At 45.2% G+C, this 26,068-nt stretch overlaps 1 protein-coding gene across 2 annotated transcripts; it reads left to right on the top strand.

The window, feature by feature from the left end:
- The first annotated feature begins 551 nt into the window (after nt 1-551).
- Nucleotides 552-25,159, top strand: LRP3 (LDL receptor related protein 3). Of its 2 annotated transcripts, XM_055818464.1 has the most exons (8): nt 552-1,196; nt 4,620-4,716; nt 6,082-6,129; nt 11,836-11,974; nt 20,495-20,703; nt 20,981-22,067; nt 23,286-23,418; nt 24,320-25,159. In XM_055818464.1, exons 1-8 carry the CDS (start codon nt 567-569, stop codon nt 25,130-25,132), a joined length of 3,156 nt encoding a protein of 1,051 aa, XP_055674439.1. In that variant the 5' UTR covers nt 552-566; the 3' UTR covers nt 25,133-25,159. The 2 variants fall into 2 exon arrangements, with proteins under 2 accessions (XP_055674439.1, XP_055674440.1); XM_055818465.1 differs by lacking the exon at nt 4,620-4,716 and having other exon boundaries at nt 994-1,196.
- Nucleotides 25,160-26,068: the final 909 nt, after the last annotated feature.

The raw sequence follows: 26,068 nt of genomic DNA, 5'->3' as shown, positions 1-26,068 counted from the left end.
CTCTGCCGCTGCTGGCGGCACCGGGGCTGGGCGGGCGGCGGCACCTGCCAGCGGTGACACCTGCCAGCGGTGACAGCCCAAGGGCTCAGGGGACAGGAGGCAGAGCCGGGCGGGTTTAGCAGTTTGTCACCCGAGCGAGGGCATCTTTCATCTGTGCTGCTCTGCTGGTGGAGCGCCCGGCTAACTCCGCCGTCCTCCCGCTTGCTGTAAACACACGGGGCTTCGACCCTTCCCGGCGGGACGGGGTGGGCTCGCGTGGCTGGCGCTGCCGGGGGCCGCGGGGCCGGTAACGCCGTGCGTGCGGCCAGCCGGCTCGTCCCGCTCCCGGCGGGGCCCGCGGCGCAGGGAGCGGAGGGCGGCGGGGGCGGCCGAGCTCGGCGGAGGCCCCGCTGCCCCCGCACGCTGCCGGCACGTCCCGCTCAGCCCCCGCGGCTGCCCCCCGAGCCCCCGCCGCCGCGCTGAGGGAGGCCCCTCGGCGGAGGACGCGGCGGCCCGGCCGGGCCGAGGCAGCTCCCCGGCAGGGGGGGGCCGGCGGGCCGCGGCGGCGCTGGGCGCGGCCTCCCGCCATGGGGCCGCGGGCTCCTCGCAGCCCGCCCGGCGCGGGGGCAGCCCCAGCGGGGAGCCGCGCTGCCGCCCGGCGGGGGCCGGGGCGCGCCACGGCGGCGGGGCCGGGGCGCGGCGGGAGCGTGGCGCCCGCTGCCCGACAGGAAGCCCGGCGGCCCGGCGCGGTGCGGGCGGGCTCGGCCCTCGCCTTCCCTTCCGCCCCGGGCCGCGCTCCGCCCGCGCCGCCCGGCGGCCCCTCAGGTGTGCGCGGCGCGGAGCGGGGCGGCGCTCCCCTCGTCCTCCGGCCCGGCCGCCGCAGCTGCACGGCGGGCCTGTCACGTGGGGCGGCGGCGGCGGAGCGGCGGCGGCGCTGCGGTCTGTCCTCCTCCACCTGCCCCGGAGCGCGGAGCGCGGGCCGGCCATGGGGCTGCGGCGGCAGGCGGCCGCCCCGCTCCCGGCGCCGCGGCGTGAGGGCGCTCCGCGGGCTGGCTGCGCCGCCGGCTCCCGCGGCTCGGCGTAGAGGCGCGGCGGGCGCCGAGCTGCCGTGGTTCCCCCCGCGCCGAAGGGCAGGCGGCGGCGACCCGCCATGGAGAAGGCAGCGGCCGCGGAGCTCCGGCAGGGCGCGCTGGTGCCGCTCACCGCCATCTGCCTGGGTGAGTGCCGGCCCGGCCGCTCCCGGCACGGCGGGGCATGTCCGGGCAGGGGCGGAGGGGGGGCGCGGGCACCTGCGGCGGGGCTGCCGGGCCCCCTTGGCCGCTGCGGGAAGTTACCGGGGGCGGGGGGAGCAGGACGGGGCGGCGGATCCCACCCCCCCCCCCCCCTTTTCTGACAGGGTGGGGGGTCCCTCCGGGTGCTGCTCCCCGTCGGTGGGGAGGCCGAGCAGAGTTCTGTCCGTTCCCTGCGGAAACCGGCGTTTTGCCCTTGGATTGGAAACCGCTACGGTACCCCCGCATAGCGCTTATTAAGAAAAAAAAAAAAAAGTTTAAACATCATCGGTGCCTTCCGCAGAGTCGCGCTGCCGTGCGGCGCGGCAGCGGCTCCCGGGGCGGGTGCGGGGCGGCCCGCGGTGCCGCCGGGCTCGGTGGCGTTTCCCGTCGCCGCTGCGAGCGGCTGGGTGGGGAAGCGTCCCCCTCCCCCGTTCCTCTGCCATGTTCCGCTCTCCTCCCTCCTCCTGCTCGCAGCAGGTGTTAACTTATGGCAACGTGACGAGGCGCGTTACCGGTTTCCCGTCTGTCGGCCCGTCCCGCCGGGGCCGCGGTTCCGTGGCCGGGAGGAGCGGCCCGGCCCCTGCCCCCCCCTCCCTCCCCGGGGCCGCTCGGGCTCTGCGGGACCCGCTGCCCCCCCACCGCAATGTGCCAGCGCTGCAACCGCTCCCTGATAACGCGGGCTGGGGTTCACCGGCCATAACCCCGCAGGCCAGTCGCTCTCTCTTATGTAAATGATCGGGAAAGGGTACCTCTGCCCAGGCTGTCCTTCTATTTTTGTAAAATTTTATCTTTTTTTTAACGTCGGTGCTTGCCTAGAAAAATGTAGGAAGTTGCAAAGCTGCTCTGGTTACTTCAGCTGTATCTATTTTAATTAACAGAAGCGCCATGTGAAAAGCAAGCAAAACTACACAACAGTCTGAGCATCCGTTCTAGCTGGTGCAACTTTTTTTCCTTTTGCAGAGTCTTAAAGGGCTGTCAGAGATGTGCGCGGCATGAGGATAACGTCTGCTGCGTGGTTTGTTTAAAGTTAGAGACAGACAGGAGTTTCTGCCATATCTGAACTTCTTGGTGTTTTTTTTTCTCTCCCTTTTCTTCTTGTGGCCCAGTCAGACCTGTGTTAAAGTTTCTGTTATTTATAAGAAATAACGTGGTTATTATTAAAATGACTAATAAGGCAATAAAAGATCATGTGAACTCCAGAGTTTAAGTGAGAACACTTCTCATGTTTATCTGTGGGTAATGCCAGGTTGAAAGTTTAGTAGATTTCTGCTTTCTGTGACTTCTAGAATTTCACTGTCTGGCTCTTCTTTTCAGCTGGAATGTTTTATTCCTATTCCTTGCACAACTGACAGTAGTGGAAGTTGAGAAACGTGAGAGGTGGGAAGCTTGGAAGGTATTCCATTCAGTGAACCCATAAGAATAGAACGCTGCCGCTTTAACTATTTTTGTATTTTACTTCCTGCTTGTCTGTCCTTTCCTTTTGCCCTTATTTTTGGTTCTCACTTGCCATTCTTTTTGTTTCCCCGTAGGCTGTATGTGGTGTTTGGTGTCTGTATCGATGCACTGCCACTGACCATTGCTGTATGCAACCTTGTCTGTAAACTGGTGCTCCCAAGGCACGAACTGGGTTTGGTGCAGCTGTTCTTTTCACCAGGCCGTTTTGTTTCTCATTCTTGAGAAATTCTGGAGGACATAGAAAGTTATTAGATAGGAAGTAATGAAAACAGCGAAGCTGAGGTTTCTCCTTCTGGCTGTGGGAAAAGCCTGGTAGCTGTCATTTGGTTCGGAGGTGCCCAGACATAAATTTCCCTTTGAATCCAAATAACTGCTTTCCCAGCTGAAACCCTTACCCTGAGAATTATTCAGCAATCCCAACAAATGGCAGTTAGTTTCGAGCCAACTGAACCGCTTCTGTTTTTTTCTGGCTTTCTCATAACTCTGCCCAACTGTTAAGAGCATCTAGAAAACTTCCTAAGATACCCACCCCTAGTCTCTCACCTATTTTTGACAGGATTTTCTTTTGACAAGAGGCAAGGAAACGAGCAGGGAGTGGCTGTTCGTTCTTTTGGGCCTCTGACACTTTTGAGAGCCGCGTGTTTTGGAAACTGCTGGTTACAGCGTTCTCGTGGTTTGATTTGACAGCCTTGAGTGAGACCGAGAGGGAGGAGAACAGATACTGGAAACTGTGAGCTTATTCAGTCGCTGGAGAAAGTACCTGATACGAAACTTAGACTTTATTTTAAAGAACTGTGCTTGACTGCTGACTTTTTAGCGAGAAGGAGTTTGAAGATGAGAGCAAAGAACTTGCAACAGTGGCCAACAGATGTGCATTTGCAGCAGTAAAAGTGCGTTTCTGGGGTTGTCTTTCTTGGGTATCTGCCAGGCCTGGCATGCCAAGCTGCTTACAGTTGTACTCCTGGTGGCAAACTAGGGCTGTCTGTTTAACCGTCCTCAGAAGAAAGTAACGTGGCTTTCAGTTAGCTAATTCCACGCTTATCATGCCCTTGTCTTCATGCTATTTATTTCCATTTAAAGGGCGTAGGGGCCTCTCATCAGCCATGCGAGGGGACCTCTGCTTGGGAGCTCCTGTTCTGTTAATGGCTGTTGGGAAGATTCGGGTAGGAAACACAAAGATAGGTTGTAGAATGGTGGTACAGACCCAGACATTTCCATACGATCCATCTTCAGACACTCCTTTCAGTTGTGGCGATAAGAGTTACGCAGAGTATATCCACGTATTTTCTTTGGAGCGAAACAAAATATTTTAATTTTCATGAAATTAAATTTGTGACTTAATCACTGGTTAATTTCTTCTCAGCCTTTGTGACTGTATTACTATGGTTACAGGCATAGCAGTGCTTTAATACCGTGCGGGAAAGTGTTGTGTTGCTGTTGCTGCTGTGGTCCCAGGTTTGTGACAAACGGCCGTGCTGCTCTGTCACACAGACAGAGTGAACCCAGCCGAGCTGTTCCCTGCCACGGGGTGGTAGTTGCTCCGAGGAACGCTTACTGACCTACCGGAGCAAGCTAGCGCCGTGAAACAAAGGAAATAATTACATGGCACCTTGTTATTATCATAGAACAAATGTTACTGTACATTAATTATGTAATAAAATCAGTGCTGTTAAGGTCCTTTGAACGTGGTGTTAATGCTTATTAACACAAATCTGCAGCTCAGGCGTGTTTCTTCTCAAGCCACAGCGTACGTGGCTGTGGTTTAGCTGCCCCCCTTCCCTGGTGCGTTACTGCAAGCTCAATCCTGCAGCCGCTTGGGAGGAGCGAGCGGTCGCTGCCCTGGCCCTTGCGGCAGCACCCTGAAGCCCTCTGTGACGGGTGACACTGGGAGCAGTTATCCTCTCTGGTTTGCAGGACCTGAGGTCCGTAGTGGTCTGTGCGCCTGCCGAAATCGCTGTCTGCGCTGAGCTCTGGCTTCAGGAAGGAGAAAGTCCGAACTGTGGGTATCCAGGTGTGAATCGGGGGAGGAATGCTGTAGGCACCCGGGCTGCTGCGGTGGGGTGATAGCTCAGATCCACCCGAGTGAAAACCGTGACTGGGCTCGAAGTGGCAAGCTAAGGGATCGCTTTTAGCTTTTCTATTTCCACCCCGTTAGTGGTAGGTACTTTGTTCCTCTTGTGCTGGTTGAAGTTAGACCAGAAGGTGGCCGGGGCAAGGGTCACTGCGTTGTGCCGTGTTTGGGCCGTGTCAGAGACAATGGGCGCCCATGCTCCTACGTGCTGCTCTGAGACATAAATAGTGTTAATTGTCAGCAGCTTCCCAAGTGACTGTTGGGAACAGGGATGGTTTCTCTTCCTCTCTTCTCCTATTGTTCATTTTTTAATGATGTTTTTTACTAAATGCTTGCCAACAGATCGACTATAAAAAGGTTTAGGGCTTAACACACGCAAAATAAAGCCAAAGTGAGTGCTTGGGCTGGGATGTTGTAAATTAAGTTTTGGTAACTTTTCAAAGGTTTCTAATTCTTTTAAACGTTTGTCATGTTATTAATAGGCTGTCTTTGTAGATTATGGGATACTGCTAAAATGAGAGCAGTTAGTGAAATAACACTGTTACTGTTAGAGAAACTAATATGTGTGGGGAAACTAATACGGAAGTACACGTTAACGCTGACCTCTGGAGCAGTAATGACAGAGGAGAAATTTTTTTTGGCAATAACTGCGCTTACCAGATCACTCTAACGGTATATACTGTGAGAGGAGACTTCTGAGAAAGTGAAGAGTATTTGGAAACTGATTTGTAAGTTAGGTGAGTGTTGCAAGCACTGCCTCATCCTGTTTTGGTTTTACCAGGGGACGTTTTTGAGAACTTCATTGCCTTTGATTAGTCAAGGTAATCATGTTAGCTTCAGCAGTTTATTTTCAAGGTGACATTTACCTGAGAGGAGCAAACTTTGCTTTATTCAGAGGAGACATATGTAAAGATAATAATCTCATTAGTTATTTTCCAGCATTTAAGCAGGTAAAGTGACCAGCTGTGATGACAAATATTTTAGTGTAATTGTTCTTCTGTCTTCCCCAATTGAAAAAAAAAAAATCCCATCGAAGATAATTTAGATTGGCAGTTGTTTCTTTTGGTAGCATATTTGACAGATACTGAACTAACTGTTGTGTGTTGACTTTTTTTTATAGCTACAGGGAAGCATCGTAGTTGATGACATGGCTTGCCTGTGTAGATAAGCTAAGCTAAGTTCTTGTTGAAAGACTGCAATGCGTTTAGATTAACGCCCCAGCAAACACCTAGAAATGGTTAACCACTGACTGCCACCCTGTGCCACTGGAACCTGTCTGAACATTATTTTTCTGTCTTTACACAGTGAATCTCTTCCTGACTGGGAAAATAGAAAGTGCTGTTACCTCATTAGGTAAGACATGCTTTTCTTATTTGTATTTACTGTTCTTTTGAGCTGTTACTGTGTCTTCCCCACCCAAAGAGATCTTTTAATAAAACACTACGATTTTTCTTTGAGAAAGAGTAACAAAGACGTTTTAGGAAGTATAGGGCCTTTAAGTCTTCCTGGGGTTATAGACTCCATCAGTGTCACTGTGCTGGAAAAAGAATTGTAAGCTTGAGGCTAAGGTCATGGTACGTGCTGATGTGTTCAGGGGAAAACTATGTTTAGGAAATGTGCCTGGGAATATCAAGTCAGGGACAGTGGCCCGTTCCCGGCGGAGCTCAAACAAGAATGTTAAAAATGTCTCATGAATGTCAAAGTGGAAATTCAACCAGAATCGCAGCATTTAGTGTAATTTCTTTCTCTATAGCAGCACTGTGACTTACTGACATTAGGAAAATACTGCAATCAGGGTCCTCTTAGTGATAAGGGCCCTCTTGTGCCTGTCAATCCGCAGTCACGTTGGTAGGCACACTTTATGTCCAGAGAGGCGGTGACTTAAATTAAAACAGAAAAACCAAATAAGGGAAGCGGGAGGAAAGGATATGGGAAAACACAAAAATAATTCTAAGGCAATGGGTTGATTAATGTGGGAGCTTGAGCATTCCAGTCAACATGGGGGTTTGAGAGAAGGTTTAAATCAGGAAAAGGTAGTAATTTGATGATTAGGTAACTCCCTTTAATTTTGTTTAGGGGAAGTGTGGATGAACCATGTAGGATGTGTTGTTTGGAGCACAGTACATCCATTCTTTCAGTGGAAAAAAGCAGAATGTCGTCTATGTCCTAGTCTGTTCTGCCTGGATGGCGCTTTGGCTTTTGATGGAGTTTGGCATCTGTTGACTGTATGGTATATGAGTTTACAAAGTGTAAGTGAAGTGATTTTACAGTGGCTGGCAGTATACTGGTGGTACCGCCTCGACGTGAAATACATATGCTTCATCCAGTTGTTCTGCTGCTTTCCGCTGCTGTTCTTTTGCTAGAAACAGAGAGAGTTGTAACATCTGGCTTTTATTCTTTCATGTATGTGTAAAACCTCAGAGTACTGTAGCCTTCATGTTTTCTTGTCTTCATACAGTTTTGAGTTACTTTGTCTCCTGATGGTGTAACCGGAGCTGGGCTGGGCTGGAGGGGGAAGAATGATCATAGAAGGTCCTTGCAATAGTGTGATCCATGTGTAGCTTCTCTTACCTGTGTTGCAGGATAACAGGTTAGGGTAGTGCAGTCGTAAGGCAGATGACCCTGCCAGGAGTCATTTTGCAGGAGATGTTCCTTGGGAACCCTGATAAAAATTGGGAGGAATGCTTGATGTCCTAAACATGTCCTGACAAAGCAGCTTATTGCGGAATAGATCTCCATGATAAGGTATAGTGTGGTTACTTTTCAGAAAGCAAGTAATAGCAGAAATAACGAGTTCTGGAGAACGCAGGTTGAGCCACCACCTTGGCTGTATTTGTGCAGTGACTTGAAGCCAGAAGAGCTGCTGCCGCTGACAGGGAGCCATCCTCCCCGAGCCCCTTCCCCGGGCTGCGCTGAGCCAGTTCAGCCTGTTGATCCAGCGCAACGCCCGCGCAAATTTGGTCAGATCAGCAGGTTGAACTCTTGGGCTGTGCCTTTGCTGGCTCTGATACTGGGGGCAGAAGCAGCCTGCTGGAGACTGGGTAAAGTGAAGTGGAGCCTTAAATCCTTTTTTCTCCGCAAGCATAAGGGATGTGCATTAAGCAACACGTGCAAGCCCTCCTGGAGGGAGCATTTGGAGAACCTGGGGAGGGTTGCCTGCAGAGCCTGAGAGAGCTGCTTGAGGAGGTGTATGTTGCCAAGCGTTCGGTTTTGAGAGAAAGTTCCTTGTGGCAGGTGCAAACCGTCCTTTATCCTGGAGCAGATGGTTGGGATGTGTCCCTTGGGATTGGGGCAGATCCTGGGGTGTCGTAGAAGAGTGTGAAGCTGCAGGGTGTATTTTCTGCTGGGATCACCTGAAAATTTATTCCAGCGCAACTTGGTGCCCCCAGTGCTGTCCCCTGGTGGAGCTTGATGTCTGTTCTGTTACAGCCACTGTTTCAAAAAGAGGAGTAATATTATTCACGTAAAGTTTTGGAAACTTCCTTAGAAGTAGTTGTGGCGTATTTAAGCGGCAAGAGGAATCTGCTGCTGCGTGTGGTAGAAGAAATCCATTTGATTATTACAGAAAGAGCCTCGTTAAGATTTTTGCCTGCTTGACAGAAACTCTCTGAACTCAAACCTCTTCTGGCATTTGTTTAAAGTCTTTTTAAAAAAAGTTTTATTGTTGTCTGTCTTCAGAATTTGTCTTTTTTTAAAAGCACCATCTTGGTAAGATTTTTTTGGTGGGTTGGTTTGCCAGTTCAGGGATTGGTATTCTCTTACGTTTATTCAGTAAGCCTAAGCGTGGAAAATGTAAGCTGTTTGGGGCTTTTAGTAAGTTGGGTTTTCACTTGCCTTCTGGGTTAGTGCAGAAAGGCTGCAGAAAGAGTTACAGAACAGTTGTTGAAAAAATGTTGTCACCGCTCTTCTTGTGTGTTGTCGCTGATGATAAGGCCTTCAGAGCCCAGCACTGTACCTTTCTATTTAGGGACTTCCCTTTCCTTTAGATGTTTGGGCAATTTGAAAAAGGCTTTTGTTTATTTTCCTTAAGGAATCACACTGTCATGCCGAAGCCCAACTTAATAACACAATACTTACGCATCTGTGTGATTCTGCAAACTTCATAGCCAGGAGCTGAGGAGGGAAGTGGAGCCCGTTATTGACACTGAAACCCCAACAGCACAAAATTGTGCCCTTGTGCGGGTTTTCCGTTTTGTTGCCAGCACCGAAGGCTCTGTTTGGTACAGGTTTTTCTTTCAAAATGTATGTAGGTGAAAGAACAGCCACTGAAAGCAGTGCTTGGGTATTTCATCTTGTGTGCCACACAATAGTCAGTGCCTGAGGAGCACAGAGGCAGGTGACTGGTTAGGAAGGAGTTCTACTGATAAATTGCAAATCCCGTAGTAATGAGCCTTGGTGGGAAATGAAAGGCATCAGGACCCCAGGGCAATTGAGTGAGGTTTGGGTAACCGCAGTAGTAGTTTTGAGGGGTGGATGCGTGTGTGTCCCCAGTTTGCCCCAACAGGTTTAGGGGACTGTGGACATATCCTTCAAATAGTGTAATTATGTTTTGGCAATATACATTCAGATTAGTGGTCCATTCAAATCAGAGGCCTTTGTAAAGGATGGCTGCTTTGCTCTTTCGTTTTAAATAGGGCAAGTCTGAAATGCTTGTCGTGTGTTAGAGGCATGAAGCCGTGGGGGAGAGTATTGAGCAACAATGTCCAAAATGGCATATAGTGCCAGTGCAGCCCTTACCTTGCTTACCACCTCCGATTTTCAGTTACAGTTCCTCTGCTCAAATGAAAAATCGTTACCTTTTGTCTGTTTTTCTTTCCATGTACCATGTTCATAGCAGATGTGCACTGTTAATAAGGGAAATGCGTTTCTCACTGAGAACCTGAACTGTCATGTTACATCAAATCCACTGCTTGCAAATTGGGAAACTGTATATTATTGCAAAAGAAAAAATGCTACTGATGTTACTTCAAAAAAGCTGGGGTACTTCAAATAACTGTTGCTCAGGATCTTTGTAAATACTTCCTAAAACTGAGAAACAAGTATTTGGGAGAATAATAGCTCTGTTTAACTGCACTGATGAATGCGTGAGTGGAAGTGCTCCTGCGGAGTCACCAGCGTGTCAATGGGGCTTCCTCAGATAGGAAGTAAAATGAGCGTTGTGTTAATTATGATTCTGTTCTAATGCATATAGTATGAATGAGGGATATTAATCCAGGACCGTATTCAGTACAAGGAGAGCAGAAATACTTGCAGATCTGTTGCTGGAAGCCTCTGGATAGTGCTGTCCACTGTATTTGCTCTTTCTGCTTTGTGCATTGTTTCCTCCCCGTTGAGAAGTTTTAGCAGTCTGGCAGTTGCGAAATGCAGTCTTTCCAGGTCCTTTTGTGTTGCTGCCAGCTCTAGGTCCTCTTATGCTGCTGTAATTCGTTGATGCAATGGCAAGTGTGTGGAGGAGCACATTTATAGACCTAAACAAATGGAGAACTAGAATTGAGAAGTCCTGTGGACCTTACGTTTGCTTTTCTAATTCTGTAATTGCATCGGCATCTCAGTATTTTGCCAGTATGTAGCGTGGAGTCTCTCTGGTTTTAGAACTGTGATACCAAAAATATTCTTGTTTTTTGTAACCACTTTAATGCAAAATATTTGTTTGGAAAATAGGTATTTTTGTGTATTTATGTATTCTGTATGCTTTGTGGCCTTTGAAACTAGTAGGAATGACATGCATATGTTTCAGTGGAATGCCCTGCTTGGAGAGTAAAAATAATGGCTTTTTATATGTTTTGCCTCAGGTAAGTTACTCACCTCATGCTTTTCATATTCCTGTGGCTTTCACTTCAAAAGTGCTCACTGTGAGCAAACGGAATAGTGCCAGGCACAGATTTGCTGGTGGGGGATGCTGCAGCCAGCCCCCAGCCCCAAGCAGGAGCTCTGCAGGCAGCCGTGCTGCTGACTTGATTGCAGCCAGGCAGCTTTACCGACACTTTGTCACCCTGTCCCTCCAGTGCAGCTAAATCTGATCCCGGCTGTGAGTTGAAAATGATTTATTTATGGGGCTGAATTTGAAGCAATACTGTAAATCTGTGATTTATAAAGCAGTATATTTGGACGCCTATGTGTATAAGGAAAGCTGAGGTATAGGCAACCTTCTTTTTTCCCCTGCTACCTTTTTAAGCTATGAGAAAGTAAGCTTGTCAAGAATTGGAATATTCAGCTGCAATCCACATGTCATGCTCTAGACAGTCATTTGTGTTAAAAATAGTTTTAAAAATAATTTTGGAGAATGTTGAGAATAGCTGTTGCATTACGGAGAATTTCCTCTCTTGTAGTCTGCTGAGACTTGTCCTTGGAACATTTCACTTTCAATTTTGAATTGCTTAATTACAAATTATAAGTATTTGATGTAGCCTTAATTGGCTTGCTGTTTTCCATAGGAAAAACTGAAAGTGCTGTGAAAATATTGAGCTTTATTTAGCCCTGTTTGCTCCTTTCCCTTTCTGGAAAACTTTTCCTATCTATGGGAGTTCAGAAGGAATTTAGAGTACTTAGTAATGTTCGATGAAAACATTTGACATCGGAGTCTGGTTTACTTTTTTCTTGGGGCTTTTTTTTCACCATGACAAACTCTTCAGGTCTGTGGTATGGTTAGGAGAATAAACAACATGTCCAGGAACATGTTACAACAAAATGAGCTTCTATATACTTTACACTGAATATGGATCTTCTTCAGTTGCTGGGTGATGTACCCAGGGTTGGGAAGCTGGTAAGGATTTTTCTGTATTACAGCCTCTTGGCGGATGCATGCAGTAGTATTGATCTTTGGTAGATTCATACAAGGCTATTGATTAATCCTGCATTGAAATGCAAGTTACGCTTACCTACACTTGGAGCGGTGTCTTAATTAAAAACCGGGCCAGGGAAGAAAGCAGTAAGAGGATAAAACTGTTGACTCTCATTTGTCTGCTACCCCCAGAAACTGATGAAAGCTTTTGTAGCTAATATGAATTGTTGATTAGGCAAAGCATTAACAGTAATATTTTTTCCCCCCCTTATTAACAGCTGATTGCAGTGGAGAACTGGAAAAGCACACAGAGCGACGGGGAGTCATCTATAGTCCTGCATGGCCATTGAACTATCCTCCAGCTGTAAACTGCAGCTGGTACATTCAAGGAGATCATGGAGACATGATAACAATTAGGTACGGTTGGATATTCCACGGGGGTAAAGGATTGCTTTGCTGAAATGGAAAAAAAAGTGTAAGTTCTTATCTGATACACAAACAAGACTGTTTGTAGAGCTACTAGGTGGTGGAAGGAAGCTGAAGCTGATTGCGCTGGAGCATGTTTGCAGCTGAGCACCTCTCTCATTTTAGAAATGTTCCACGGTAGCTTGTTTCTGTAGGCTACTTCTGACATCCATCATTGTACATGCAAGTCACTTGTAGTCTTTTAATATATTTATCTTCACAACAGCTGTGTGAGATTTCATCTGCCTCTGATAGGTGAAGGGGTGGGAAACAGTGATGTATTTACTCACATTGAAGAGTTCCCTTTCTCTTCAGTGCTTATAAATAGCGATAGGTGAAGGCTATAAACCCCGGAATAGCCTCAGTGGGATACGTAAAATTCTTAGAGCAAAAATGTTTTTTTCTTTTTAATGTCTTGAAATAGTGCTATGTTTAATGACAGTTGAAGGTAAACATTGCTTATTGTTACTTGTTAACCAAAAGAGACATGCTTTTCTGCTTAAGGTTTATTTCCAATAGAATTAAATTATAGTTAGCATTTGTGGCACAATTTTAGATCATTCTATAAAAATAATATTTAGAAAAGACTAGAATGTATTACAAATGTTTGTTAAGAATGTTTATAGGCTATAATATCAGCACCTTGCAAATATGCTTAATTTCTTTGGGCTAATTGTAGTATCCTTCTCAAACCCAAGATTTTCTCATTTAAAAAAAAAAAAAGCAAACCTAGGAAAGGGTTTTTTTGTTTGGTTTTTAGTACTGTTGTGTTTGACACCATCTGCTCGTTCTTTGCTCAGCTGCTTGAAAGGACTGCAAACCTCTTCAGCTGCAGATGCTCAGCAATTAAAAACAAATCTGCCACAGATGGATTAATAGGAGGGCTCCACCATCCATAGTTCAAAATAGGTACTGCTCGTCAAAAATAAGGAAGTAGATACCTGCCAGCATTTAAGATCCATAAATAGAAACGCGCTTTTAAACCCTATTAAATTGTATTGGACTTGGGGAATTTGTTTCAAAGCAGAGATTGTTTGAAACTCTGAGAAAGCATACAAATGAGACATAGGACTTGGCTCTGGAGACTAGTGCTGCAGTTTATGCTATGGAAATGTCTCAGAGCTCCCAGTTAGAATTAGGATTCTCTCCTGTAAGTGTGAGTGTAGCAGAGGCTAAAGAAATAAAGTGAGATGGGGAAACTGGTAATAACATGTGTGTGCAGTTTAGAAGCGTGCATACATGTGTGTGCAGTTTAGAAGCGTGCATAGCAATATGATTTGAAAGATTTTTCTTAATGGGTTTGTTTTCTATCACCGTATAGCCAGCCATATCCTGCCCTCCTATGCACATGCAGACAATGGGAGCTATGTGTTTACATCCTAGGGATTAGTGTTGTGGTGTTACAGTTCTGACAATAAATGTACTTGGAATGACTCACTCCAGTGTATGAAATGCAAAACATTACAGCATCTGAGGATTTCTGTAGAAGGTTGTAGCCCTTGTAATGCCAAGGACATGAAAGCAGCAGCTGGCTTGCCTAGGCTAGTGTGATATAGGCAAACTGGGAAAGAGGGTTCAAATACAAACATTTTTTTCTTCTGAACAGTTGGTATGCTTTTTGTCCTAACAGTGTGTTGATAAGGGCATAGGAGTAGCTTTTTTAATTTTCCTAGGAAAATCAAACACAGTTCTTGTGATAACATCTGGATTTTGAAAGGTTTAAAAAAAACCAACCCACCTCTTTTGTGTTATGTTACGCAGAATGCATTTCCTTTGATCTTGAATTCTCATTGACAGTAAGACAGCAATGTTATATAAGTATCATATTTGAGATACAGCAGGAGTCATTAAGGGATAAAATTGCAATTGAAAAGAGTTTTGATTTCTAAACCATTTGTAGTCAGTGGTCATTTTTTGTAAAGCTATTATTCAGCAGCTTTCAACAGAACAGTGCCCAGATCTACACGTGGATGTAAGATGCTGGCTCCTGTGGGCATGTCCTGTAGAAGCTTTGTGTTAACGTCTGCCTTTCGTGCGTGTGTATTGATTTTCTTCAGAGTCTCACGTTTCCATGCTTACTGTTTTACTTTATAGTTTACTTTTTAGAAATCCTTGGGGGAGACTTTGTAAGAGCGGGAAGTACATGTTCTTTGTGTTTATACTTCTCTGTTAATTATGCACATTTCAGTGTTTTCTTCCAAGTTTGTGTGTCTGATGGAATGGTGCTCTTGAGACCTGGGAACAAGTATGTAGCCAGTTTTCCAAGACTGTATTGTGTTTCTTTAAATCCAGGTAATCAGTCTGTTAGTTACTGTTTTGGAAACAATTTTTCCACATATTTTCTCTATTTTTATGCCTGTTTTCACAGAGAACTACTTTGAAGTCCTGTAAGATCAGATAAGGATGTCTTATGCAGTAACCACCTTTGCACCATCCTTTTCAGGCTTTGTATGTGTATGTTTCCTCATATCTGAGAAAAATATAAAAATCATTTTTGTTTAGCAGTTGCAGTTACCTGATGGTTTTAATTAGCCCTGATGTGGGCAGAGTATAAATGAATTGTGTTTTATTATAGGAGTTTATGGTACTGAGAGTAAAATCTTTAATTCTGAACATGGAGAACATTAAGACTATTGAAAAGTGATCTACTTAGTGACCCACACAAGCTGTCTCTTAATAATTGCGGTGGGGGAGATCACCTTCATTGGCTTTCACTGCAGTGGTTCATGTCATTGGCTTTGAAAAAAGAAATTGTCAGATGCCATTTGAGTTTCAATTTCTGAGTAAAACTGGAGCCTGTTCATGTAAAGGCTTGCTGGTCTGTAATTGTATGAAGAATTAAAAGGACTGCTTCATAGTCTATTTACCAAACTCACAGTGTTTCAGGACCTGACATTAATTGGAAGAAAACCTCATAATAGCCATTTATTTCCTTCAGTTGGATGTGCTCAGCTTTTGAAAAACAGCCCCTGTGTCTCTTGCCTAAGGTTACACAGTTGGGCAGTGCTGGGGAGCTGGGAGTAGAATAGCTTTCCTGACTTCCAGGTCCTTGTGCTTCAGTGGTTAAGCAGAAGTTTTTAATGAGCCAATTAAGTCATCAGTTGTTCACAGTCTGCACTTTAAGAGGCTGGCAAATAGAAGTAACTTTGCTTGCTTAATTGGTTGGTCTGTTTCATTTTGGGATTGTGCTTTACTGATCTACCCATAATATTTATTCTCCAATTTTTTTAATGAGGGTAGAGGGCCAAATTGGACATTATTTATTTATTTATTTACTAATTACTTTCATTCAGGTTTTACGTCTCTTGTTTGTCCTTTTCCAGTTACTAAGAATGTGGGGTGGGGTTTTTTATGTTTGGTTGGTTTTTTTTTTTGCTTTAATCTGTAGTTGCTCGTGCTGAAATTACTAAAAGGCTTGCAGGGAATTCCCTACATTATTTATAGAAGTTCTTTTTTTTTCCTAGCTCCTACGGCTCCTTTCAGTGCAGATGGCAAACAGCTTAGCTCTGTTAAGCATTAGTTTTGCAGGTAGCACATTTTTTTTTTTTTCATATTTACAGTGTGGTCATGCGTATTTATGATAATCTGGCTTAATTAAGTTATTTCCAGCAACATAAAAATACTTGCCTACAATGCCGCTTTCCTATTAACTGACTACAGTTGCTTCATTTGACTGAATCAGGTAAGATCCAATATATATGGCTGATCCTGTAATTTTCTGTAAGCTGCTGGAGTCCTGCTCATCGTTTGGGGGTAACCCTTTTTTCAGAATCATACCACTGAAATAAAAATCAGATGATTTTACCTGTTTCTGCAGGATTCTGTAAAAACAGATTTAGCGTGGCATTTGTCAGTTCACATTGACTTGTTCTGATCCTCAAAGCCTGAATGCTTCCAGTGGTTAATAGATTATTCTCGTACTTTTGTCTAAAATTAGGGGATTTTTAAAAAGGAATTAGCTTTTTAAAAAGTGGAGGAGGTATTCCAAAAGCCAGATAACTGGAGTTAGTGCTTTTGAGTAACATCTTTTGGAAAAAAACAATACCTGCAAAATTTGGTCTGATAATTTTGGTCTTTACACTAGCCTCCTGCTCTGTGCCTGTGCTGTGTTCGAGATCCACGGGCAACTGGGAGAACAGCCCAAGGGCCAAAACATTTTGAAGGATGATCTGTGTGTTAGCGGTGGGTGTTGTACTTCATTAATACTGCAGTTCTAAGTGCTCAGAATGCTGCTGTTTGCCTCCTTCGGTATGGGCCCAAGTGCTCCTGCTCTCCCTGGCCTCTTGACCAGGGCTGTGTGTGCTGATTGTGGGGAGGAGGAAAAGCCTGCAGGAAAGCTGGGGTCTCCTTCGCTTCGTCAGGTGCCGAGATGCCCCAGCAGATACCCTGCAAGCGAAGCTTGTGGGTGGATGGGGGTGCCTGCATGCCGTGGAGCAGATGTGGTGAGGTGGGGAGGGCTATAGCTGGGGGGTGCAAGGGCTGGAGCTCAGCACCACTCTGCGCTGCAGCTTGCATGGTAGGATGGACCTCTGGGCCCACGTCCCACTCCTTCCGACGTGTCAGAGTGCTTTGTGGGAGGGGGATAGTGACTAAGCAGACCTGTCTTTTGCTTTTCCTCCCAAACCCTGTGCTTCCTTGCCCAAGGTGTTAAAAAATACTGCAGTACTGACTGGTGCTTTGAGATATGCGTGACACTCTCTGTTTCAGTACGGCTTGATTCTGTTCCTTGTTGTAATCGCAGATAATGACGTGGGTTTTGGATACAAAGGACCTGAGACCTCCCTCAAGAACCCCAACTACTGACTTAATTCAGTACTTTTCCAAAGACTGTTAAGATGTTTGTACAGTCCTACAAGCAGTAGGAGCACAAGACTTTGTCCCTATTTCCACTGGATACCATCCCTTATTCAATCACGGGGCTAATCCTTTTGATAGAAAAATTTGCATTCCAGTTTGAGAAGGTTCAGCTGAATAAGAAAATGTCCCTGCGCTCTATTTGTGGGTAGCAGGATTAAATTATTCTTTCAAAGACTGTTACAGCAGCAGTGCTAGATCTAATTACAGATGATGAAAGAAGTGAAGTAGCAGAGGTTGAACACAGTATTCAAGACTCTTAGGTAAAATAAATCGGGGATATTTAACGTCAGATTAGTATGGTGGATACTTCAGGCAAAAAATCTTGTTGTTGCAAATGCATTATAAAGTGAAAACCAAATGCATGTATTTATATGTGCACACACATATATTAATGTTGTGATGTATTTCTTTACAAAAGGGTGTTTTTTTTGTGGTGAACTTGGTTGATGGCTTGTTCGAATATATGGTTCTTTTGGTTTTGTGTAAAATCACCATCAATTTAAATGGAGCAAAATTTGCTTCTGATGGAGACAGTATAACTTAAAAGGATGCTGGAGTGGAGTGACAATGCCTTAATCAAAGCAAAATCTGTTCAAAATATGTCTGTTGATTAGTTTGCATGAGGTAGAGCATAATTGCTTTGACTTTGATTTTGCCCTTAGAAGAAGATGTTTTATAACTGCTGTGGTATCTATTATATATAAAACTTTACATTAGAACGAGAACATCTGTATTTCAGAGAGATGGTGTGTATTCAGTGGTGTGTGAAACTCCTATGCACCTGGAATTAAGATGTTTATTGTTTTTGAAAAAGAGGTCATTCTTGTGGATATTCTGTATTGCACTTTTTCGAATACTAAGGCATTTGTTTCAGTAGCTGGTGCATCCCTGGGAAGCAGGGTGTTTTCAGGGAGGCTGTTAAAGGTGATACTTTCTTGCAAGTCTGCTCTGGCTCATCACTCTCTTGCTCAGTTGGTTTTGTGGCTAAAGCTTGGATTTCTTAGTGCAGAAGTGTGGGATTCGGCTCTGAATCTGTTTCAGGTCCAGCACTGACACTCAGGAAAATCAGTTATTCTCTGTATGTCTGTGCTTCTGCTTTGAAAGTTGAGAGTAAAGTTTCTTCCTCTTCCACACCCTTTATAATAAACCAAAAAAAGCCCTTTATTACTTATTGTACATTATTAAAATGTACAATACTACATTCTCAAGGTGCAAGTAGAAGATACTGTTAATTATACACAAATGCAGGCTCTGCAGCTGTCATCTACAAAAGAGTTTGTAAACAAGGCATGTGCACCTAGCTGACTTTTCTTGTACTCTTTGTGTGAACGTGAAAAGTGTTACCCCCCCAAAAAAAAGAAATGCATTTTAACATAAGGTACAGACAGCTTATTATATAGGCAAATTCTCCCCTGGTTGTGTGCGGTCTGTGTTGTGTAACCACACTATGGGTGAATTACTTACTTGGTAGACAGAGGCAGCTCTTTTCAGCAGAGTGGGAGAAATGAGTTGCTGCAGGACTTGGCTGGAGTGCTGGGAACTGGGTAGGATGGGGGAACGAATTGTTTAGCTCTCTAAAGTTGGTCCTGCTACATCTAAAATAACTATAGGAGAAAGAGATCAAAAGTTTTAGTAAATGATCCTGTTCATATTGCACAATCAGAAGTTTTCTTTGTCGTTCCCACCCCCCCCTTCCCCAGTTGTAAGTTTCCATTCCTTGATCTAGTCACTGTTTCCTTTTCTTAAAAATTTTTGTTGTTGGACAGATGGGTATTTCTAATACTTATCCAAAAAGTCTTTACAACAAGAACCCCTTACAAACAATCCTCCAGGTAGATGATAGGAGCCCTTGTCGGTGTCTGGTGCCAAAATGAGTTACAGAGAGCAAACCCAACGTGGTAGCTCAGTAATGCTGTCTCATATCTCCTGCAACAGACTTCATGTGGGTGTTCATCGTTTCACTGATACATGCTTTGTGTAATTCCTTTTCATGCTGAGTGCCTGTTCACACACTTTCTTGGTCATTAAAACGATTTTTGCAGAACACCTAGGACAGGGTACTTTTTAGTTTACCTTAGCATGGCTGAATACGTCACTGTGACTGCAGAGTCTAATGATTCCTTGCAAAATGTGCTGGCTTCAGAAGCTTGATGAGATTGCTTACAGCAAAGAATTAGGTGCTGTGGGAATACATCTTCCTACCTGGGAAGACACAGAGCATGGTGGGAGAAAAAGGGTTGGACATCTCTTAATTTATGATTTAACTTAATACTTTCTGTGCTCACTTACTCCTTGTGCTTTTGCTGATTTTTTTTTTTTTATTTATTTTGAGAGTTATTAAGCTGGTATGTTTGGCAGAACCTACAGGTGTGTGTAGGCTGGGTCTCCTGCTTAAATGAATTGGCTAGTGTATGTATTTGCTGCTCTTTCCCTTTCACCTTCAAAGGGCAAGATCTGGCAGGTGTTGACAGCCTTTTGTAAATACAGGGGGATATCAGAAAATTATCTTGCCGTTAATCTTTTTTCAAATAATTTGTCTTTTATGTTTGTGAAAAGTCCTTTGTGGAAGGAGGTTTGCATTCTGTAGCAGCTTTTCAGCCTTTCTGAAACTTCTGTCTAGGTATTTGCATGGCGTATGCACAAACTTCTGCCGAGTTAATTTAGTGTGGCTGAGCTATATGAAAGGAGGACCAAAATTCATTTCTAAGTGTTCTGAACAGTGTGCCCATTCCTAGTAAGTGTGCTTCTCTGTGCAATGCTGTTGTCATTGCAGATTATTGAATGGTAATGTGATTTATTTCATCAGACAACAAATACCCTCTACATTTCCTGAGCTACAGGTTAGGGAGTATTACCTGGTGGTGTTCGGTGCTCTGCAGACAGTCAGGGCACCTCTTTGCACTAGGTGAGCTGCTACCGAATAGTCACTGGGCTCAGGTCAGCAGAAGGGCTGGCAGCTTGACTCGAAAAGGTTATAGTCTTGTGCCCTGCATTTGCATTCCCAGAAAGGGAATATTTTAGTCTTTAAAATAAAAAATAATAGTGTTAGACTTTAGGTTCCATTTCCACCCCTTGCAGTCCTGTTCTCTTCTTGCCCTCTCCCTGCCTATCCATAGCTTGAAGAGTTGATTTTTGTCTCTTATATTTATCCCTTTAGGGTTCTTTGTACTGCTCGCTATTGTTCTTTTTCCGAGATAGTGGTCTCCCCTCTCATCCCATAGTTTCATAGCTTTTAAGGTTGAAAAAAAATGCTGAAACTAATCTGCCTTCGGTATAATGTATTCTGGAATTCCACTTTTACTCATATCTGTATTTTAGGAAGCAGTTTTGTTTAAGAACTGAGTAAAAGAGGGAATCATCCTTTTAGCTTTTGGAGCTTTTTGGCATGCTGTTTCTGCCAGTGAGATGGGTGTTTTTCCAAACTGGGGGAATTTGAGTGCTCTGTTTATATGTACTCAAGGTACTGTAGGTGTTTTGTTATCTTTAATGTGGTGTCTTTATGTCAGCACTGCTTGGTGCAGAAAGTCAACTGTTGCAGTCTGGTTTTTCCTCTGTTTGGCTTTGTTCTAGATACATGTCCTCTGTGTAAGTTGCGTTTTCTTTTCTTCCTCACAGTTTTAAGAATTTTGATTTGGAAGACTCTCAGAAGTGTGCAGTAGACTGGTTGATGATCGGCCCATCTTCCAAGAGGGAGGAGTACAAAGTGTGTGGGTCTTCCATACCTCCGTCCTTCATCTCTGCAAGGGACCATGTTTGGATATTTTTTCATTCAGATGCATCAAGCTCAGGACAGGCTCAGGGATTTCGCCTTTCTTATATTAGAGGTAAAACCTTACAGTTTTGTTGGCTTCGCTTATACTCTGTCTGGCAAAAATTGAAGATGGTATTATTTTTTGTTGACAGGACTCTTGGGCCAGTCTTAACGGCTGTGAGGTGTTAGCATGGTAACACCTGACATTATTTCTGCTTGGCTTTTTAACAGTATTCCTGAAGTGTACTGGCCTGACCGTTTGACTTGTGACATGCAGGGTAGACATTAAAAAATTATGTCAGGTGGTTCCAAAAGTTTTGATACTGACTTTTTCTTGCACTCTTTCACAGGTAAGATAGGTCAGGCCGTATGCCAGTCAGATGAATTCCGTTGTGCAAATGGAAAGTGTATTCCCAGTACTTGGAAGTGTAATTCCATGGATGAGTGTGGCGATAACTCGGATGAGAGAAACTGCACTGTCCCTCCAACAGAGCCTCTGTCCAGCATCTGTCCCTCAGGAATGTTCCAGTGCAGTGCAGCCCACTCCACCAAATGCTTGATGAACGAGCTGAGATGTAACTCAGTGAAGGACTGCAGTGATGGTTCGGATGAAGATAATTGTCCTGATCTTTCCTGTGGCAAAAGGCTGGATAATTTTTACGGATCTTTCGCTTCCCCAGATTTATTCCGTGCTGATCACAGCAGATCAGACCTTCGTTGCACATGGTATGTGGACACACAAGATAATCGACACGTTCTGTTGCAGCTTGATTTGCAGTTAGGCTACAACGACTACGTAAAGGTGTATGATGGCATCGGAGAGAGAGGTGATAAATTAATGCAGACATTTTCGTACCACAACAATAGGCATTCGGTGAGTGTGGAGTCGTCAAAGGGGCAGCTCACTGTCTCATACCATGCCCGCTCCAAGAGCACTGGCCATGGGTTCAATGCAACCTATCAGGTGAAAGGCTATTGCCTTCCTTGGGAGCACCCTTGTGGAAGTGATGAGGAGTGTTTCACAGATAAGCAGCATTGTGATGGCTGGTGGCACTGTCCAAATGGCAAGGATGAGGAGAACTGTCCCGCTTGCCAGAAGAATGAATACCCATGTGAAGGAAACAGTGGGCTTTGTTACTCAATACTTGACCGCTGTAATAACCAAAAGAACTGCCCAGATGGCTCGGATGAAAAAAACTGCTTTACTTGCCAGCCGGGAAACTTCCATTGTGGTACAAATCTGTGCATCTTTGAGACTTGGCGCTGCGACGGCCAAGAAGACTGCCAGGATGGAAGCGATGAACATAACTGCCTGGTGATCGTTCCCAGGAAGGTCATCACAGCTGCTCTGATAGGGAGTCTCGTGTGTGGCTTGCTGCTGGTGATAGCACTGGGTTGTGCATTTAAATTATATTCTCTGAGGACCAGGGAATACAGGTAAGCATCTTGCTTTTATGTTGCTTTAATAGCTGTGTTTGGTTTTTTTACCCTTTTTGTTTAAAGGAAAAAAAGTTGATTGTTAATCAGAGAATCTGCAAAATACTGTGAAACTAATCCAAGGAATTGATGACAATTAAATAGCGGTCACAGCATTAGGCTTAGAAAGGAGTAGTTCAGATTGTTTTGAAGTAGTGAGGGGATCGTCAGCTCTTCTGTGACCTAGAAGAAATACGCATTTATCGTGCAGCCTGGCAGAACCTGTATTTAACTTCCATCAAAACTGTTTTGAGCAATTTCCTCTCTCCCCCTCCTCCCCCTGCAACAAACCCCTTGCCCCTGCCAAAAATTGAATGCTGAACTGTTACAGTGAAGTCTTTGCTGAATCTGAACTGAATAACCCCTGACCCCTCCCCATGTACTCTGGTTCTCAGTTCTACCAACAGTGATGCCCTGCAGTGGTAGGGCTGGGTGGGTTCTGGGCAGGAGTCGTTAACCTCCATTGTTGCCACCGGTGTGAGCTGTGCCCCTTTCCCCTGGTCCTGGATGCCTTGTTGTATGGATAGTGTGTGTGTTTCTGTGCCTGTGTGTTACATGTCTGTGCAAGCATGGTTCTGCCCTTTGGGAGAGAGCAGTAAGGGATTTTCTGATGCCCATCTCTTGTCGTATGCACCAGCTCCGTGTTGTGCTGCTGACACAGTTTGTTTTCAGCACAGTGTGCTTTACATTCTGTCCTGATCAAATCTGCATGATTAAGGAACTGGAAAACAGCCTCCATGCTATGTTGGGAACCTTGGTGCCTCGGTTCTGGCAGGACAGCCAAAGCTCTCTGCAGCTGCAGGCTGCCCCTGTTGTGTGATTGTTTCCAGTTCTTAATGTTGTCTTTTCCAAAAATAACCTTCGCATCCTTGCTGAACAAGTTACCACTGTTATTGGCATAAGCTGGCCAATTGAAAAAACTTCAGTTGCCACAGAGTCCAACCCAGGACTGCACCAACGAGTTTGCTGATTTGATTCACTGATGCTTATTCCCTGTGCTTTTACTCCTTCTGTTTATTTTAGCATGCTGATAAAATTTTCACGGAGCCTAGTTGAAGGTTTGCCTTTTTGCTGCTAATGTGAAGCTGTCCGCACTGCTTTTAGACATTGATGTGAAGGAGGCAGCACAAACCAACTTGTTACTTCTCTTCCATGTTTTCTCTCTGGTTCTCTTTCCAGAGCATTTGAGACCCAGATGACCCGACTCGAGGCAGAGCTTGTGCGACGGGAAGCTCCCCCTTCCTACGGACAGCTGATTGCACAAGGACTGATCCCCCCAGTTGAAGACTTCCCTGTGTACAATGCATCACAAGTACGAGTGCCAATGAACCTATCGGCAGCCAAACTACCATACATTAGATAGAACACAGTTCCAGATTCTTTCAGTGGCTGTGCTAATTATATGGAAGCCATACAAAAATGTATGTGTTTTACTTGGAGCTGAGGAACCACAGTTAACAAGTCTTGGTGCTGTGGGTAGTTTTGGACATGTTAAATGTATTTGCTAGCAAACAGCAGTGAGATAAGCACATGCTGTTTTGCTGTACATCAAGACAGAATGAACAGAGACAGAGAAAAAGGTTAGGAAGTAAATAGAAAACAGGCTTTTCAAGCTGAAACTGTAAATGTGCCTGAAGCAGTAAGAAAGTACGATCTTTAGCAGTATTTTTGGGAAATTCTGGGATTATTTTTCATTTACAAATACATTACATTGGGAAGCCATTAAGTCATTCTTCTGTTTCATTGCCGAGCTCTCAAAAATCTCCTGTGCCCTGTCAAAAGTATCCAACTGTGATATAAACCACCTGTAGTTTGTTGCTCGAGTGGAGAAGGGGTTTGCCTTGGCCTTTCTTCTCTGCTGTTGTCATAAGCTTCTGAGGATCCTCTGCTGTTGCTGATGATAGAGGACTCGGTGGTTTGCAGTCTGGTTCTTCAGTAGTGATCTGATTGTGTGAGCAGAGCATCTTCTTGGGCAGACAAGTAGAAGTTAAAGGAAACAGTCTAAGGGAGAGCCTTGTGGTACAGGCAGAGCTGTCTGCTATTACATAGTTTTATTACACATACTTATTAGATAGAAAATACGTGTTTAACAAGGGATTGTAGGGATCAAGTCTGAGTGTTCTGGTAAGGTGGAGATATTAGTGGAAAGAGCATGATGTAAGAGAAGTCTGTGAGTATGTGTGAAGTCATAGATTGTTACATCTGTGTTACAGGCTTCTGTGCTGCAGAACATTCGAACAGCCATGAGGAGGCAGATGAGGCGACACTCGTCAAGACGGAGCTCGTCTCGGCGGCGCTTGGGCAGGCTCTGGAACAGACTCTTCCACAGACCTCGGGTGAGAGGACAGATCCCGCTCCTGACGCCTGCCCGCACTTCACAGACTACACTGGGTGATGGAATCATCAACCGTGCTGATGGGACTATTAGGAGCCCTCCGCCTTCCCCCGAAGGACCTAGTTTAGAGTCAAATGCCCATGGTCAAGCCAGGGGCTTACAAGAAGCTGGATGTAGCAGTTTGCAGCCAGAGACTGAAATCACAGAGCCATCGCCTTCAAATGTCTTACCGAGTACTTGCACAGCAGCACATGCAGAGCCTGAGGCTGGACGCACTGATAAATCTTTAGGTGCTGAGACCTCCAGCAGCGAGCTTAAGCAGTCCAGTAAAGTGGATTCAGGAAAGGCTTTCAGAGATCCTTTATCTGAAAGTGTTACAGAAATGATCCATGGAGGGTCAGCGTCCAGGAGGACTGTCCCAGAGGACAGTAATTTAAGTAGAAGTCATCCGCTGAGTGAAGAGCCATGTAGGTTACCCTTAAAAAAGTGGGAGTCTGCTTACCCAGACAGCCCTATGAATGTTCGTATCCAAGTGGATGGACAAAACCGATGTTGCCCTAACTCATACCGGGAGGAGCCTTTGGGTGTTCATGCGGCTTGTTGCCATTCTGTGGAAGTGCCAATGTTAGAGTCCTCTACTCCCCTCTCTGAAATCAATACCAGTGATGATGAGTCTTTACTTGTTTGCTAATAAAAATTTTTGGTTTGGCCCTGTAAATTTTGTATCTTTGTTGTTTATATGACAGTGCACTTTGATGATAGTGGTATGTCTGTGCTCTCGACTTTGTCTCTTAAAACCAGTGTGCTTTAATGCCACAGGGAGTACAGTACCAGACTAAATGGGACAAGTTTTTGTCTTCATTGCTATTCCTGAAACTCCAGTGGGGCAAAAGTAGGCCAGTGTGTGATGTCAGGGGCTAGGAGAGCAAGAACGTGTCACTGCAGTTTGGAGGTGTCTCCATCCTCTGGTATTCCTTCTGTGCGAGTATCCACTCTCTGTTCAGGGAATTCATGTTTCTTTGCTTTTCAAGTGGTCTTACTGAAACTAGAGAGCGCTCTGCTGGAACCTGGGGGGGGCAGGCACCCTTTGTCATTGTAACTCTGAGTACTGAACGAGAAAGAACATTGTTGTCTTTTTAGACATCAAAGTTTAATTAAAATGTAATAATTTTAATTACAAACACTTAGAAGGAATAAATCCTCTGTAGCTTCCTCTTTATAGAAATTGCTCATTTCTCTTGCTCCCTTCAGAAATGTTTTGATGGCCATGTGTAATAATTTGATGTAATAACTATGTGATCCTGGCACAGCTGGTCAGTGAGCCAGCCAGGGGAGATGCCCCACTGGACCTGCTGTTTGTGAACAGAGAAGGACTGATGAGTGATGTGGTGGTCGGAGGATGCTTTGGGCACAGTGATCATGAAATGTTAGTTTTCAGTTCTTGGTGAAGTAAGGAAAGAGGGGGTCAGCAGAACCGCTACCTTGGACCTCCAGAGGACAGACTTTGTTTAGGAGCCTGGCTGACAGAGTCCCTTGGGAGGCAGCCCTGAAGGGCCAAGGGCTCCAGGCAGGCTGGACATCCTTCCAGAGGGAAGCCTTAAAGGCGCAGGAGCCGGCCGGCCCCATG

This window comes from Falco peregrinus, chromosome 14 (assembly GCF_023634155.1).
Source record: "Falco peregrinus isolate bFalPer1 chromosome 14, bFalPer1.pri, whole genome shotgun sequence".
Lineage (NCBI taxonomy): Eukaryota > Metazoa > Chordata > Aves > Falconiformes > Falconidae > Falco > Falco peregrinus.
This window is presented reverse-complemented; position numbering and strand designations above follow the sequence as displayed.